General features: G+C 41.3%; 1 protein-coding gene across 4 annotated transcripts in view; it reads right to left on the minus strand.

The window, feature by feature from the left end:
- The window catches only part of UTRN (utrophin), a 429,397-nt gene that overhangs the window by 124,792 nt on the left and 286,875 nt on the right, over positions 1-17,730 (minus strand). For all 4 annotated transcript variants that reach the window (XM_058170259.1, XM_058170253.1, XM_058170245.1 and 1 more), the window contains exon 54: positions 765-921. In XM_058170259.1, the coding sequence (XP_058026242.1) occupies positions 765-921 (157 nt within the window). The remainder of the gene's footprint in view (positions 1-764; positions 922-17,730) is intronic.

The following is a 17,730-nucleotide window of genomic DNA, read 5'->3' on the forward strand; positions in this document are numbered from 1 at the left end:
TCCTCTGTTCCGCTGTTGATTCACTGACAATCCCATTCACTTTAATAAGATGGCTGGTGATGCATCAGTGACACAGCAAGGTGAGGGATGTGGCAGGCAGCAGGTGAGTGGATGCCCGCTAAAGATCCATGATGGATCTGAAATTACAGGTGCTCTTTAATATATTTATAAGCTGCTTAGAAGGTTTCGCTTTCATTTTAACTGCTTGCCTTTTTTCCTCACACTTAGAGCCTAGTGGTACAGATGCATTTATCTTCAAACAATCATAGAGTTTGTAGTGGTACAGATGCATTTATCTTCAAACAATCATAGAGTTTGTAGTGTACATAGATTTGCAAAACAATGGGATAAAGGAATATTCTTGAACTTTGTTTTATGATTTATCTCATGATTACTGTGAAATTGTGTGAATGCATCAATGCAGTCGGTGTTATCTCAGCTCACAGAGCTTGGATACATTGAATGAGTTTACCAAAAATGTAAATATTGCACAATATACAGCCTCATGCTATATAACTAAGCTCCATTTCATGCTGAATAAACTAAATTATTAATGTATCTTAAATAGAAAACTACCTTTAGATATATTTTTACTCCAAAAGCATTTTATTAAAATAAATTTGATAAAAATAAAAAAAATCTGATTTAAATTATAAAAATCCAATTTAAATTATAAAAATTTAATTTTTAATTTTTTTTTTAAAAAAATCATTTTTATCCATCCTGCTCACAATGAAATAATAATGTCAAATTAAGCAACTTACTTTACAGTGGTCATGTTGCTGCTGTAAAGTTGGAACATCTCCACCAACAGGCATCTGCTTCTTTAATTCGTCATCTTTCAAATTTAGCCATTTGATAAGTTCTTCCAATGATAACAGTAATTTACTCCACTTCTCTGCACTTGCCTCCAAATGAGCCCTACAATAAGATTGAACACATTTTTCAGGAATTTTGTGCTGCATTAAAATATACCAGATTTCAGCTGTCAAACACTGCATTGTGAATAGAAGGCAATTTTCTTTATTTAAAGCAAAGGACAGAACAAACAACGCCTTCCATATATTTGAAAATTATTTATAAATGAATGAATCCAGTAAAAAAAAATGTAATGAATAACACCATGATATTAAAATGCAGTTTAAAATCTTCTTTAATGGATTTCTAAATGTGTTAAAAATAAATAAAAGCACCGAAAGTTTATCTTACTTCTGCACTGCTTGCAAATCCAAGCTCTGGCCACCATATAAATGGATGTCAAACTTCCCCCATTCTCCAATGTTTTTAAAGAAATTGTTTTAATTCCCATTAAAGCTATTTCTTGATAGCCACATTTTCAGAAAGGCATAAGCTTTTGAGGGTTAACTGTTGTCCAGATGAACACTGTTGATACTGATTATATTTTGGATTTTATTATTTATTTATTTATTTATTTATTTTATTAGATTTATAAACCGCCCTTCTCCCGAAGGACTCAGGGCGGTGTACAGCCAAAATAAAAAGAAACAATGTACAGTTAAAATAAAATTAAAAAACTTATTATACAGTGTGGCCGAAATTAAAATAGTTAAGAATCTAAAAACCCCAATTAAAACCAGAGAGAAGTTTAAAATTTAAAACTAAACAATTTAAGAAAGCCCTGCACGAACAAACAGATATGTTTTCAGTTCGCGGCGGAAGGTCCGAAGGTCAGGTATTTGACGTAAACCAGGGGGAAGTTCATTCCAAAGAGTGGGGGCCCCCACAGAGAAGGATCTTCCCCTGGGGGCCGCCAGCCGACATTGTCTGGCGGACGGCACCCTGAGAAGGCTCTCTCTGTGCGAGCGTACGGGTCGGTGGGAGGCATGCGGTAACAGAAGGCGGTCCCGTAAGTACCCGGGTCCCAAGCCATGGAGCGCTTTAAAGGTGGTAACCAGAACCTTGAAATGCACCCGGAAGGCAACAGGAAGCCAGTGCAGTCTGCGCAGGAGAGGTGTCACATGGGAGCTACGTGAGACTCCCTCTATCACCTGCGCAGCTGCATTCTGGACCAACTGAAGCCTCCGAGTGCATCTCAAGGGGAGCCCCATGTAGAGAGTATTGCAATAATTTTGCTGAATCAATAAATCACGAGAGCACCGTGCAGTATTTCAGTTAAAATGACATGCTGTTAGTAAAACTACACTTGATGTCAGATCTCTTTTATTTAGTCCCTTGTTTATGTCAACACATGGCAAACATAAACACTGTAAGGAAATTGTTACAATTTACTACAGTTGTTTTTTTCCTAGAATGATGGTAAAAGTATCCCATACCTCGCCTTCAAATCTATCTGTTCAATGATATTAATATTGAAAGCATTACAACTGATAAACAATTTTAATGCCTATATGTCACCTAGGCTCCAGGACACAATTTAGTTTTCTGATAAAACTTTTTAGTTTTCAGAATGAAATTCTAGCAGCAGAGGGGAAAAAATTATTTAATCTTTAAAGTAACGCAATAGGTGCATCTAATCCTCAACCTGGTTACCAAATAACAATTTGTTTCAATTCATATACTGCACAGAACAATAAACTAACCATACTAGGGAAGTATACACAGCATTATAAAGCACAAAACACCTAACCATGATTTATCAAAACAAATTTAGCATGATATACAGTAAACATACTAAACCAGCCTGGTTAAGTCTGTTGTATGAAATAGATTTCATATTTTCTAGTAGATTATAGAGACAGTCATTAATATTTTTTTTTGGTATGTGTGTGTGGGAAGTTGAAGAGAAGTGGTCCCATGCTACAGTGAGAACCATCAGAACATAGCATTCATCCATTCATCATAAGCCCTAGCAAAAAGTAGTAGTACAAAGGTAAGAGGTCAGTTGACACCAAGGCATTGTTGAATTTCCACTCCGTTCAGCCAATGGAGAACTCCAAAAAGAGAAGACTTTTAGTGCCCAACTCTCATTCTAGCCCCTCCTCCTGTGACAGTAACATTTCACAGTGAGAGAAGCAAAGCAAAACAATGCAGACATGCAGACAACATACCCATTAAGCTATCCACCCCCTTTGGGATAAATTACATACCAAGATTACTGGATTAATAAAACAAACAGACCAAAAAACATGAGGTATGAAAACATAGCTGAATCTAGTTTACAGCCGTTTCATCTAACTTCAGCTCTCCACACCATTTTTTTCCCCTTGAAAATGATCTTGTTCTGCTACGTCCACATGCCATTCCATACATTGATTTTCACCCTTTAAATTTCTAATCTCTCTGGGGATTTCATTCTCACCTTTTCAGTCCTGACTTTCTTAAGTCTTCCTCTTGATCCATTCATTCTTACTTTATACATTTGCTCAGCAATTCAATCCTCATTCATTTTATTTGACCAAACTATAAATTAATCACTTTTGTATTCAACTCACACTTACTTACTTACTACTGAATCATTAATTTAACCAGCCGACTCCCCTGTAGCCTTTGCATTCATTCTTGCTATTTTGCCTTTATACACTGGAAAAATAATTGCATTTTTCTCACCGGTCTTAACATGCATCATAAACAAGGCGTATAAATATTCTATAAAAAAATTGTGAAGTATATTTTAATACATTTCTAGTTATAATATTTACATCCACAACTTTTACCATTTTTCAACATTGTAAGAGAAATAATGTCCTTTCCGTTATCTTTTTCCCTTGGACACTAACCTCTATAGCATTTGCTTCAATTCCATTCTTTGACGTACTGCTATCATTTCCATAAAAAAGCTCTACAATATTTCTTACAATATTCCTTTAACTGAATTTATGCCATGTCTACTATAGAACAGGGATCCCCAACCCCCAATCTGTGAACTAGCACCGGGCCGCAGCATGCCAGAAACCATGCTATGCAAACGTGTAAAATCCCATCCGTGGGATGCAGGCAGCATACAAAACCACACCCGCTCTGGTCCACAGAAAATCCTCTCTCCATGGAACCAGTCCCTGGAGCCCCAAAGGTTGGCGACTGCTGCTATAGAAGGTAGGGCATAATAGTTCAGAATATTCCAGAAGATGGCAAAAATAAATAGGTTTAAATTATAAGGAAGTAAACTTCAACTGTACGTGGCGGGGGCTGGGGGGAATCCTATTGGTAAGAAGAACATTGAAACGGAGTATTTCAGGAATTTGTGGATTCTCTTTCAAGTATTTTAACAACAGCTGAATGGTAATAGAATCTGAATCCTGTACTAGACAGTTTTTAGACTAGATGACCTCTCATAGCCCTTTGATTCTGTTTCTTTGACCGTTCTATCAAGCACCCTTATTTATTTTACAGGCGGCCAATAGAAAAAAAATACACTTATAGAAAAACATGTCAGCTCTGGCAAGATCATTTCTTGGCCAATCAATTAATAGCTGGATATTTCTGGCTAGACATGCAAAATTAACTGGGAACTATATCTTAATGGATTAAAAAGCATTTTTTTTTAAAAAAAATCTAGCAATTCTGTGCTTTTGCAAAGGCAGGCTACTGTAGTAACTTTGGATAAGGGTAACTATTGTTATCAGTCTCTCCTAATTTCAGTTTAGAAGGCCAGGCAAAGGCCAGGCTAAATATAAAAATAACACGCTCAAGTATTTTATAAACTTGCCTTAAACTTTCCTATCTGTTCTGTTCTCTTCTTATATTGCTGCACTGAGTGGGAACCCTAACATCAGAAGACATCTTTGCCCACAGGTAACTGAGATAGTGTCAATTGTAAATTTCCATTTTTTTAAGCTCTGCGCTACAGGTAGTCCTCAACTTATGACCACAATGGAGCTCAAAATTTCTGTTGCTAAGCATGACAGATGTTAAGCAAGTTGTGCCCCATTTTAAAACCATTTTTGCCACAATTGTTAAGCAAAACACTCCAATTGTTAAGTGAATCTGGCTTCTCTTGTCATAAATTGCAACTGTCATAAATGCAAATCATGCCAGTTGTCAACGCCCAAATTTTGGTCACACGATGGTGGGGATGCTGCAACAGTCATATGTATTAAAACCGGTCAGAAGTCACTTTTTTCAGTATAACTTCGAAGTGTCACTAAATGATTGGTTGTGTGTCAAGGACTAGTTGTATTTGCCCAGGAGAAAGAGCAACATGTTTATTTTACTTATTGAAACTGATAGTAAAACATAATGCAACAAAATCCCTAAGCATTTTAAACAATAAATCTAATATCAATAAAGACAGCTTGAAACAAACAAACAAAAAATCCCCATACAAACAAATCTAAAGGTAAAACAAATCATAACAATCCATCAGCAGGGAGTATCCATCCAAACATTAATATCCTTTTTTGTTGTTGTTGTTGCTCTAGAGCATTTCTGAATGTTTACTGAATGTCCCAGAAGTGGGTGTCAAATCTTAATTTTACTGCTAACTATGTTGTTATCTGTTTAGCTTCCTACCAATTCTTGTAGTAAAAATATGACCTGCCAACGTTCCCTATTGGCTAATTAATCACACTCATTTATTAAGTATTGAGCCATCTATGTATACATGTTATTTATATACATCAAATTATTTTACCTAATTTTCTCTTTTGTCACCACACTTCAAAAGACATCTTAATTAAAAGAACTTCATACGTACATAATATGCCATATATATTTATAGAAAGTTGTGGCTCAAAAATTTAGATGGCATAAGCTCAAGAGAAAGTGGGTCATGCATCAAGACAGTGACTTAAAACACAAGTTGTACAGCCAAAGAATAGTTAAAACAAAAGGAAGTGTATTTCTTTCTTTGTTCTTAAGACTTGGCCTTGTGCAGTCAGAATTAACCCCAATGTCTCTTTCTTCAATTCTTCTGTTTACCATAGCCAGATCTTGATGTTATTTTCTTTGGCTGCTATTTTTTTAATGCGCTGCCCATGTAATATTTTGCCTTGTCATATCTCTGTCCTATTCTTTATTAGATCTTTATTGTTGGTCTGTCTCTAGTACTCTCCATATATTCAGGTTTTCAGATATTCCGATGTCCCTTTTCTTCTTCAACTCTTTGATGCACTTGCAACATTCCACATCCACCTATTTTCCTTGGTAACTAAAGTCTGTCACCATTGCTGCATGGAAGAACAGCATGTTTCAATGTATTGAGGCGTATTCTTAAGATAATCAAGAATGCCAGTAAGGATTCTGATGTTGATGCTATTATACATCTTGGCACAAATGATCTGTCCCAAAAGGATGTACTTTCTATGCAGAATGATTTCCAGAGCTTAGGGTATGAACTTAGTAGTATAGGTTGTAGGCTTATCTTTTCAGAGGTTTTACCAGTATATAAGGAACAAAAAGGTAAAGACCAGTGTGTAGTGGAGTTTAATGTGTGGCTAAAGGAGTGGTGTAAAAGGAAGGCTTTGGTTTTATTAGTCACGATGTCTGCAACTGGTCCAATGAAAAACTGTACAAAAGAGATGGATTGCATCCATCAAAGAAAGGGACTGAGTTACTTAGCAATAAATTCACAGGTTTTCTGGAAAAACATTTAAACTGAACAGCGGGGACAGAGAATTAATTGATACAGAACACTTCTGTCCCCAGCAATCCAAATTTAATAGGGTTATCAGTGCATGTAACATAGATGTCTGTGTGGGTAAGATTGTCAGCCCTGCTGTCAAGCAAAACCAAGCATTTAATAGTGAGTGCCATACCATGTGCACTAAACCAACAGGTGGCAAGAAAGTAGGGGCAGTCAACACAGATTATGTAGACAGTAAACACAAGGTCAATCAAAACAGACTCAAATGTCTATACTCCAATGCATTGAGTATGAGGAATAAACAGGGTGAATTAGAAATTCAAGTAAATGAGGGCAGATATGATATTGTTGCCATTACGGAAACTTGGTGGGATGAAACCCACAAATGGAACATACAGCTAGAGGGATATAAATTATTTAAAAGAAATAGACCAAATAAAAGAGGAGGTGGAGTTGCACTATATATAAGAAATAACTACATCTCTACAGAAATAGAACACAACAATGATGAAAATTATCTTGAATGCATTTGGGTCAATATAAAACGGGAGGGGGGAAATGATATTGCCATAGGTCTATACTATAGGCCACCCAACCAAACAGAGGAAGTAGATGAACTTTTTGCTAGTCAGCTAACTAAGGTATGTAGGAAGCACATCACAGTAGTAATGGGCGATTTCAACTAACCTGACATCAACTGGGAGACAAACTCTGCAAGTGGAAGATCCAACAGGTTCCTAACAAACCTAGCAGACAACTCTGTTTCCCAAAAAGTAGAGAAGGAAACAAGCGGATCAGCCATATTGGACTTAATTCTCACTAACAGAGATGAAATGATAGAAGGTGTTGAAGCTACAGGAACCTTGGGGGCAAGTGATCACGCAATATTGGAATTCAACATTAAGCAAATACAAGTAGTAGAACAAAGTCAAAATAGAGTCTTGGACTTTAAGAGAGCTAATTTCAATAAACTTAGAGAGAGCTTGAGAAAGATTCATGGATGAGAATCCTCAAGGGGAAAACAACTCAAGAAGATTGGGAAATTTTGAAAAGTGAGATTATAAGAGCGCAGTCTAGCACAATACTAATGAAGAAGAAAAATAATAGATCTCAAAAGAAACCAGCATGGATGCATAAAGAACTATCTGACAAATTGAAAGACAAAAAGGACAAGTATAAAAAGTGGAAAGAGGGGCAAATAACTAAGGCAGAATATCAGCAAATAGCCCAAGCCTGTAAAGATGAAGTGAGGAAAGCCAAGGCTCACAATGAACAAAGGCTAGCGACAAAAGTAAAAAAATAACAAAAAAAGCTTCTTCCAACATGTTAAAAACAAGAAAAAAGTCAAGGAAACAATTGGCCCATTGCTGGGAGAAAGTGGCAAGAAGATAATAATAATAATAATAATAATAATTTAATTTGTATACCGCCCTTCTCCCGGAGGACTCAGGGCGGTGAACAGGCAGATAAAATAAAGACAATACATTCAATAAAAACAATATTTTAAAAAACTTATTCCAATAGCCTAAATTTAAAATACAATACAAAATATAAAATAAACCCCAATAAAATCCATATTTAAAACCCTATTAAGCCAGTCCTGCTCGAAAGAATAGATATGTTTTAAGCTCGCGGCGAAAAGTCCGGAGGTCTGGAAGTTGTCGAAGTCCTGGGGGAAGCTCATTCCAGAGAGTAGGTGCCCCCACAGAGAAGGCTCTCCCCCTGGGGATCGCCAGCCTGCACTATCTGGCTGACGGCACCCTGAGGAGGCCCTCTCTATGAGAGCGTACCGGTCGGTGGGAGGCATGTGGTAACAGAAGGCGGTCCCGAAGATATCCCGGTCCTATGCCATGGAGCGCTTTAAAGGTAGTAACCAACACCTTGAAGTGCACTCGGAAAACCACAGGTAGCCAGTGCAGCCTGCGCAGGATCGGTGTTATATGGGAGCCACGAGTGGCTCCCTCTATCACCCGCGCGGCTGCATTCTGAACTAACTGAAATCTCCGGGTGCACCTCAAGGGGAGCCCCATGTAGAGAGCGTTACAGTAGTCCAGGCGAGAAGTGACGAGGGCATGAGTGACCGTGCATAAGGCATCCCGGTCTAGAAAGGGGCGCAACTGGCGGACCAGGCGAACCTGGTAAAAAGCTCTCCTGGAGATGGTCGCCAAATGATCTTCAAAGGACAACCGTCCATCCAGGAGAACCCCCAAATTGCGCACCCTCTCCATTGGGGCCAATGATTCGCCTCCAACAGTCAGCCGCGGTTGCAGCTGACTGTACCGGGATGCCGGCATCCACAGCCACTCAGTCTTGGACGGGTTGAGCCTGAGCCTGTTTCTCCCCATCCAGACCCGTCCGGCCTCCACCCACCGAGACAACACTTCAACAGCTTCATTGGGGTGGTCAGGGGTGGAAATGTACAGCTGGGTGTCATCCGCGTACAGTTGATAACTCACCCCAAAACCACTGATGACCTCGTCCAGCGGCTTCATGTAGATGTTGAACAGGAGAGGCGAGAACCGACCCTGTGGCACCCCACAAAGGCGCCTCGAGGTCGACCTCTGCCCCCGTTAACACCGTCTGCGATCGGTCGGAGAGATAGGATGAGAACCACCGGCACGGTGCCTCCCACACCCAATCCCCCAACCGTCGCAGCAGGATACCATGGTCGATGGTATCAAAAGCCGCTGAGAGATCAAGGAGAACCAGGGCAGAGGAATAACCTCTATCCCGGCCCTCCAGAGGTCATCCACCAATGCGACCAAAGCTGTCTCCGTGCTGTACCGGGTCGGAAACCGGACTGGAACGGGTCTAGATAGACAGATTCATCCAGGTACTGGGGTAACTGGTATGCCACCACTCTCAACAACCTTCGCCACAAAGCGAAGGTTGGAGACTGGACGATAGTTACTCAAAACAGCTGGGTCCAGGAAGGCTTCTTGAGGAGGGTCTCACCACCGCCTCTTTCAAGGCGGTGGAACAACACCTCCCTCAGAGAAGCGTTAACAATCCCTGAGCCAGCCTCGTAACCTCCCGGGTGGCCAGCACCAACCAGGAGGGACACGGGTCCAATAAACATGTGGTGGCATTCAGCCGCCCCAGCAACCTGTCCATGTCCTCGGGAGCCACAGGGTCAAACTCCTCCCAGATGGTCTCAACAAGACTAGCCTCCGTCACCTCGCCCGAAACTACCCAGTTTTGGTCCAGACCGTCCCGAAGCTGAGCGATTTTGTCAAACAGATACCTGCTGAAATCCTCAGCACAACCCTGTAAGGGGTCATCGCAACCCTCCTGGTTAAGGAGGGAGCGAGTCACCCTAAACAGGGTGGCTGGGCGGTTCTCTGCTGATGCAATGAGGGTAGAGACATAGGCCCGCTTGGCCTCCCTCAATGCCACTAGATAGGTCTGAGTAAAAGACCTAACTAGTATTCAGTCAGCTTCGGAACGGCCGGACCTCCACGCGCTCTCTAGGCGTCTTCTCCGGCGTTTCATCTCCCTCAGCTCCTCGGAGAACCAAGGAGCTGGTTGAGATCTACGCCGGGTCAGACGCCGCAAAGGCACGACACGGTCCAAGGCGCCCACCGCGGCCTGTTCCCAGGCTGCAACAAGCTCCTCGGCCGAGCCATGGGCCAGATCGCCAGGGAGCGGCCCAAGCTCCATCAGGAACCTCTCCGGGTCCATCAGTTGCCTGGGACGGAACCAACATATTGGTCCCGTCTCCCTGCGGTGAGGAGCAGTGGTCTGAAAGTCCAGACGAAGGAGGGAGTGGTCTGACCATGACAGAGGTTCAATGGCTAATTCTCGTACTTCCAGACCACTCAACCACTGTCCAGAGACAAAAATCAGATCCAGTGTGCTTCCCCCGACGTGGGTGGGGGCATCAATTAATTGGGTCAGGTCCATGGCCGTCATGGAGGCCATGAACTCCCGAGCCGCCGTTGACGACACACCGGCTGATGGCAAGTTGAAATCCCCCATGACCATAAGCCTGGGGGTATCAACTGCCATCCCGGCTATCAACTCCAGCAACTCGGGCAGGGCTGTTGCCACGCAGCAAGGAGCCAGGTACGTGATCAACAAGCCCACCTGCATCCTACGCCCCCACTTCACGTAAAGGGATTCACAACCGGCTATCTGAGGAACAGTGGCCTCCATCGGCTCCAGACTCTCTCTAATAACCACCCCCACCCCCCCAACCCTACCTTGGCGCCTCGGCTGATGAAATGCTCGGAAACCCGGTGGGCACATCTCCACCAGGGGAACCCCCCCTTCAATGCCCAACCAAGTCTCCGAAATGCCCACAAGGTCCGCAGCCCCTTCCTGTATAAGATCGTAGATCAGGGGGGCTTTATTCACTACGGACCTAGCATTGCACAACATCAGCCTAAGGTCCAAACCCTGGGGATACTGGCCACTGGGAACGGGAAAGTCTGAGGGCGGAGCGCAATCGCTCTCAAACAGCGAGTGCGCACCCCCTGAACATGATATGGCCCCCCACTTCCGCCATATCTGCCTCTCCCACTTACCGTACTGATGGAACAATCCTCTGGAATTGGAGAACAAGGCTTCCCCTTCACCTCCGCACTTAATAGACTATCGCCATGAGCAAACGCAGGGACTGGCTCCTCCCGACGGGTTTCCCCCGATACCCGCCTTTACCCTCCCACCCCTTAAAAATTGTTTATCTAAAAAACCCCAAAGATTCTTTCTTAACGCATGCCATCTCTCTGGGTCCCAAAACCCATCATTGAGATAGGCCCTCGATAACGTAGAGGGCCATTTCTGCGAGGCGGAGGATCCTCGCAGACGATGAAGTTCTAACGAAGAATAAATATATCTCGCAACAGGCATAATTGGCGCAAAAATGAGTTTGTCCGTAACCGTAGATGATGATAAAGCAGTCATATTCAGAACCGCTGACATAGGTCCCACTGATGATAAAAGATGATGGACATTCTCGCAAGGAGATCCCGTTCCAGATGGTAAAAGTCATAACAGACAGATGTTGCGAATGCTCCGAAGTCCAGGGGGAGGGGGAGCCTAAGCTCCCAAGTCAAAACTCCCCATTTACAACTCCGAAGTCTAGAGGGAGAAAAAAGGCCTCCATGCCTAGGTCCATGTCCATCCAAAGCGAAAACGACCAGCTGTAAAGCAGCCTCCTCAGATCTTATCAGGTCAAGATGAAAAGGATGAAAAAAAATCCAAGGGAAAGGAGGGAGAAAAGGGAGAGAGCATGCTGTCGCCACTGCCGCTAGGGGGCTCCAAACGTCGCCCTTATCCAGGACAGACGTCCTTGCCATCCCCACCGCAGCCACGGACATGCCCCCCCCTTCCACAACCCCCATTCCGTGGGGGACCTCTTCGGGACTCTCCCGTCCGGGGCAAAAAACTTTCGGGGCTCTCACCATTTCCGTCACCCTCCCTGCAACACAAGCTCGGCAATGCTGCAGGGGAATAAGCCGGACGCCGTCAAAACGCCGCCAGGAGTAGGCCGGACACCGCCCCGCCCCACACCAAGATGGCCGCCGCCGCTTCACCACCGTTCCACGAGGGGCCTCGTCGGGGCTCTCCCATCCGGAGCAGAGGGCTCTCGAGGCTCTTGTCACACCGTCGCCCTCCATGCAGCACAAGTTCGAAAATGCTGCATGGGAAACAGACCGGACGCCGCCAAAACGCCGCCGGAGGTAGGCCGCCCCGCCCCGTACCAAGATGGCCGCCGCCATTTCGCAACTCATATTTTGCATCTGTCTTTACACAAAAGGAAAAAACAATCCAACCTATCAAAAACAGCACCACAAAAAACAGATTAGGAACACAAGTTAAAATAGGGAAGAAAATGGTAAGTGAACACCTGTCTATCCTAGACGAGTTCAAATCACCAGGACCAGATGGATTACACCCCAAGGTTCTGAAGGAACTGGCAGACGAGATCTCAGAACCACTGAATTATATCTTTCAAAGATCCTGGAGCACAGGGGAGCTGCCAGAGGACTGGAAAAGAGCTGATGTAGTTCCCATCTTCAAAAAAGGGAAAAAAAACAGATCCAGGAAACTACAGACCTATCAGCCTGACCTCAATACCGGGGAAGATTCTGGAAAAGATAATCAAGCAACGAATCACCAAACACCTAGAAGCAAACAAAGTAATAACCAAAAGCCAACATGGGTTTGTCAAAAACAGATCATGCCAGACTAATCTTATTGCATTCTTTGACAAAGTGACAAAATTAGTAGACCAGAGGAATGTTGTCGATATAATTTACTTGGACTTCAGTAAAGCATTTGATAAAGTAGACCATAACCTACTACTAGATAAAGTAGAAAAATGTGGGTTAGACAGCACCACCACCAGATGGATTCATAACTGGCTGACCAACTGCACTCAACGTGTAGTCCTCAATGGAACTACATCCACATGGAGGGAAGTATGCAGTGGAGTACCCAAAGGCTCGATTTTAGGCCCAGTACTCTTCAACATCTTCTTCAATGACTTGGACAAAGGGATAGATGGGAAACTCATCAAATTTGCAAATGACACCAAGCTGGCAGGACTAGCCAACACTCCAGAAGATAGGCTCAAGTTACAGAAGGATCTTGGCAGACTTGAACATTGGGCGCTATCTAACAAAATGAAATTCACAAGTGAAAAAAGTAAGGTTCTACATTTAGGCAAAAAAACCAAAATGCACAGGTACCGTATATGTGGTACCTTGCTCAATAGTAGTACCTCTGAGAGGGATCTTGGAGTCCTAGTGGACAACCATTTAGATATGAGCCAGCAGTGTGCAGCAGCTGCCAAAAAAGCCAACACAGTTCTGGGCTGCATAAACAGAGGGATAGAATCAAGATCACGTGAAGTGTTAATACCACTTTATAATGCCTTGGTAAGGCCACACTTAGAATACTGCATTCAGTTTTGGTCGCCACGATGTAAAAAAGATGCTGAGCCTCTAGAAAGAGTGCAGAGAAAAGCAACAAAGATGATTAGGGGACTGGAGGCTAAAACAGGTTATATAGACAGCAAACAGAGGGTCAATCAAAATGGACTCAAATGTCTATATATCAATGCACAGATTATGAGGAATAAACAGAAAGAATTAGAAATTCAAGTAAATGAGGGCAGATATGATATTGTTGCCATTATGGAAACTTGGTGAGATGAAACCCACAAATGGAACATACAGCTAGAGGGATTTAAATTATTTAAAAGAAATAGATCCAGGAAACTACAGACCTATCAGCCTGACCTCAATACCAGGGAAGATTCTGGAAAAGATAATCAAGCAACGAATCAGCAAACACCTAGAAACAAACAAAGTAATAACCAAAAGCCAACATGGATTTATCAAAAACAGATCATGCCAGACTAATCTTATTGCATTCTTTGACAAAGTGACAAAACTAGTGGACCAGAGGAATGCTGTCGATATAATTTACTTGGACTTCAGTAAGGCATTTGACAAAGTAGACGATAACCTACTAATTGATAACATAGAAAAATGTGGGCTAGATAGATCGATTCGTAACTGGCTGACCAACCACACTCAATGGTTAGTCCTCAATGGAACTTCATCTACATGGAGGGAGATATGCAGTGAGATACCCCAGGGCTCTGTTTTAGGCCCAGTACTCTTCAACATATTCATCAATGATTTGGACAAGGGGATAGATGGGGAACTCATCAGATTTGCAGTTGACACCAAACAAGCAGGAATAGCCAACACTCCGGAAGATAAGCTTAAGATACAGAAGGCTCTTGACAGACTTGAACATTGGGTGTTATCTAACAAAATGAAATTCAATGGTGAAAAAAGTAAGGTTCTACATTTAGGAAAGAAAAGTAAAATGCACAGGTACCGTATATGTGGTACCTCGCTCAATAGTAGTAACTGTGAGAGGGATCTTGGAGTCCTAGTGGACAACCATTTAGATATGAGCCAGCAGTGTGCAGCAGCTGCCAAAAAAGCCAACACAGTTCTAGGCTGCATAAACAGAGGGATAGAATCAAGATCACATGAAGTGTTAATACCACTTTATAAAGCCTTGGTAAGGCCACACTTGGAATATTGCATCCAGTTTTGGTCACCAATGTAAAAAAGATGTTAAGACTCTAGAAAGAGTGCAGACAAGAGCAATAAAGATGATTAGGGAATTCAAGGATAAAACATATGAAGAACAGCTGCAGGAACTCGGTATGTCTAGTTTAATAAAAAGAAGGACTAGGGGAGACATGATAGCAGTGTTCCAATATCTCAGGGGTTGCTACAAAGAAGAGGGAGTTGGGCTGTTCTCCAAAGCACCTGAGGGTAGAACTAGAAGCGATGGGTGGAAACTGATCAAGGAAAGAAGCAACTTAGAACTAAGGAAAAAATTTCCTGACAGTTAGAACAATTAATACGTGGAACGACTTGCCTGCAGAAGTTGTAAATGCTCCAACACTTGAAATTTGTCTATGCCTATAGAATGCAATTCAAACTTCATATCTGCTAAAGTTATTATAGGGAGTACCTATATCATACAATTATTTTTTATATTAATTTCAGCAACAAAGCACCTGAACAGCTGAAAATTGTGGTGAAAACATTCAGGCAAACACAAATGCAACCATAAAACCATTTAAAATGTAATTGCAATGCACCATTCGTAAGAATTACTCTTATTATCTCATCTGCATATTCTGACATTGAAATTAGAGCCTGGCTGAAATAAATGACTATAAGGCAGCTAGAACCATTCATTCTTCCAAATGATGATTGATCTCCAAGAAATACTTGGGCAATGGGAGCATATATGGAGTAAAAGACTAAAATTTACATTGAATTATAATTTGAAAGAGAATTTTTATAAGAGTATGTACGGTTGGTATTTAACATCTGATAAATTGTCAAAGAGACATGAGAGTATGCCAAATCTATGCTGGAAATGTAAACAATTTGAAAGTATGTTGGACGTGTAAAAAAAATTAAGACTGATTGAAATCAGATATGTATTTTAACTTAGAGAATTATTGAATGCCCAATTGAAGCCAGAGGCTGTTCTTTTAGGTTTGATAGACAAACCTATTGAAAAAAAAATACTTGAAACTTTGTGCTTATATCTGTTAACAGCAGTAAGGCTTCTCTGTGAGCAGAGATGGAAGGACTCCCGTATACCAACAATGGCAGAATAAATGGTGAAATTAATAGATGGCAGAGATGGCACAATTGACTGCTTTAATTAAAGAAAAAAACTTGGTTTAGCTTGTTTCTACTTACTTGAATCTGAAAGAAATAATATTTTACTGTTTACTGATGTTTTAATGACAAACGAATTTATGCTGATAGAAATAATATTTGTTAATGCTTATTCTAGGGTTTTTTAAAATCTGTACTGAAGAAATTCAGAAGTTATATTTTCCCATAGCTTTTTTCTCTCCTTATGTCTGCACTCTCCTTATCCCTCTACCTTTTTTTAAAAAAATAAGCCATTTCCTTTGCTTTTTTTGTGTTTTACATTTTTCTGAAATTTAATAAAAGTTTTATTTAAAAAAATTAATCTCCAAGAAACACCAAACCGTTCAAATGTTAGAGCTGGAATTTTGTAGCTCTCAGTTAATGTATTAGCATAAACCTCTCCCTATTTTTCTAATTTAACAGAGAGGATTAGAGACACCAGGCATTAACAATGCTTTCTTTAACTAACTCTACTACTCTTTCAACATAAATAAAATACAAAATTCAGTTAGCTTAAATATTCACAGATCATGGATCAGAAACTTTACATATTGCTATGGGGCACTTATCAAACTCAGGTAATAAAGGGCAGACTACCTGGACATTATATTATTTACAAAAATGTCTCTGAAAATAAAATGAAATAAAAAACCATGCTTGCTAAGGTTAATTTTGGGCCTGGATGATTCAGAGATACATGCTGTCATAGGAGAGTCCCAGGAAATATTCCAAACTCAGATCCCTATATAATTCATATTCCTGCCTCTAGTGAACTGCCAGATGCATCACAAACTGCAGCTGGCCTTTATAATCTAATCATTCATTCATAAAAACCAACTACTCCTATTGGACAAACTGCTTACAATTTTTAATGCTTTTAGAATTAAGATTAAACCCTAATCCTTCAAAGCAAGCTGATCACCATGTTTCTTTAATTTGCTCTGCGCTTTTCTCCATGCAACAGGTTTTCAAATTTTGGATTTATTTTGACGTTATGAGAATTGAGCTTACTACAATGCTATGAAAATAGATAAATCTAATAGTTGCACATTTCTCAGTGGAGCAGCAGACAGAGATTATTCTTATTTTCTAGCACCCACAAACTGAAATTACTGTATCTTGAGGACCAAGAATATCAATCTGTTTCACTGATCTCTCTCTATTTAGGGTGAGGCTAAGATGGGTTCTGGAGAGTATGTTTCATCCAGAATAGGATCCCTAAATCAGGAAAGTCTTTATTCAGAAGAAGGTCCATATATGCAAAAGACATGGTCACATATTCAATATGAACGCAAGTTTTGAATAATTCATGCTACTATTTAAAGAAATAGGGAGGAAAAACTCTGATCTTTGCTTCCAATCTTTGTGTGTGTGTGGTGTACATTCAAGTCAGTTTTGACCTCTGATGATTGCACAGACAAGTCCCTGCAGTTTCCTTGGCAAGATTTCAGAAGTGGTTTGCCATTGTCTCCTTCCTGAGGCCAAGAAAGAGTGACTGGCCCAAGGGGACACAGCTGGCTTCATGTCTAAATTAGAACTAGAACTTACAGACTCCCAGTTTCTAGCTTGGTGCCTTAATCACTATACCAAACTGTTTCTCTTATTGCCTGCAAGAATATCAATGTTAAGGGCCTTTGTCTTGGAGCCATTGCTAATTTCACACAACCAAAAATACAATACACACTCACAGGCCGTCCATGAAGCTTCCTTCATCATTTACTTTGCTGATCAGAACCACCTACAGTTCTGAGCCCCACAAGGCATCCCTCGGCCCAGGTTTCGTTTTTTGGGATACAGATAAGCTATTGATCAATAAATAAAAGGGCACCATCCATTCTATTGCTGGCAGGCTGCATGCACAATGAATGAGCTCTTTTAAGATCGTTTTTCTCTTATCGTTAGACAGTGAAATGTGCAGGTCATTTCACTGATGCATAGCAACTCTTTTTAAAAGAAGCTTCTCTGACTTAATAATTAGGCAGATATCAGAAGCAGCATGCCCTTCTGGGATCCATG

The sequence above is a fragment of the Ahaetulla prasina genome, chromosome 1, assembly GCF_028640845.1.
Source record: "Ahaetulla prasina isolate Xishuangbanna chromosome 1, ASM2864084v1, whole genome shotgun sequence".
NCBI lineage: Eukaryota > Metazoa > Chordata > Lepidosauria > Squamata > Colubridae > Ahaetulla > Ahaetulla prasina.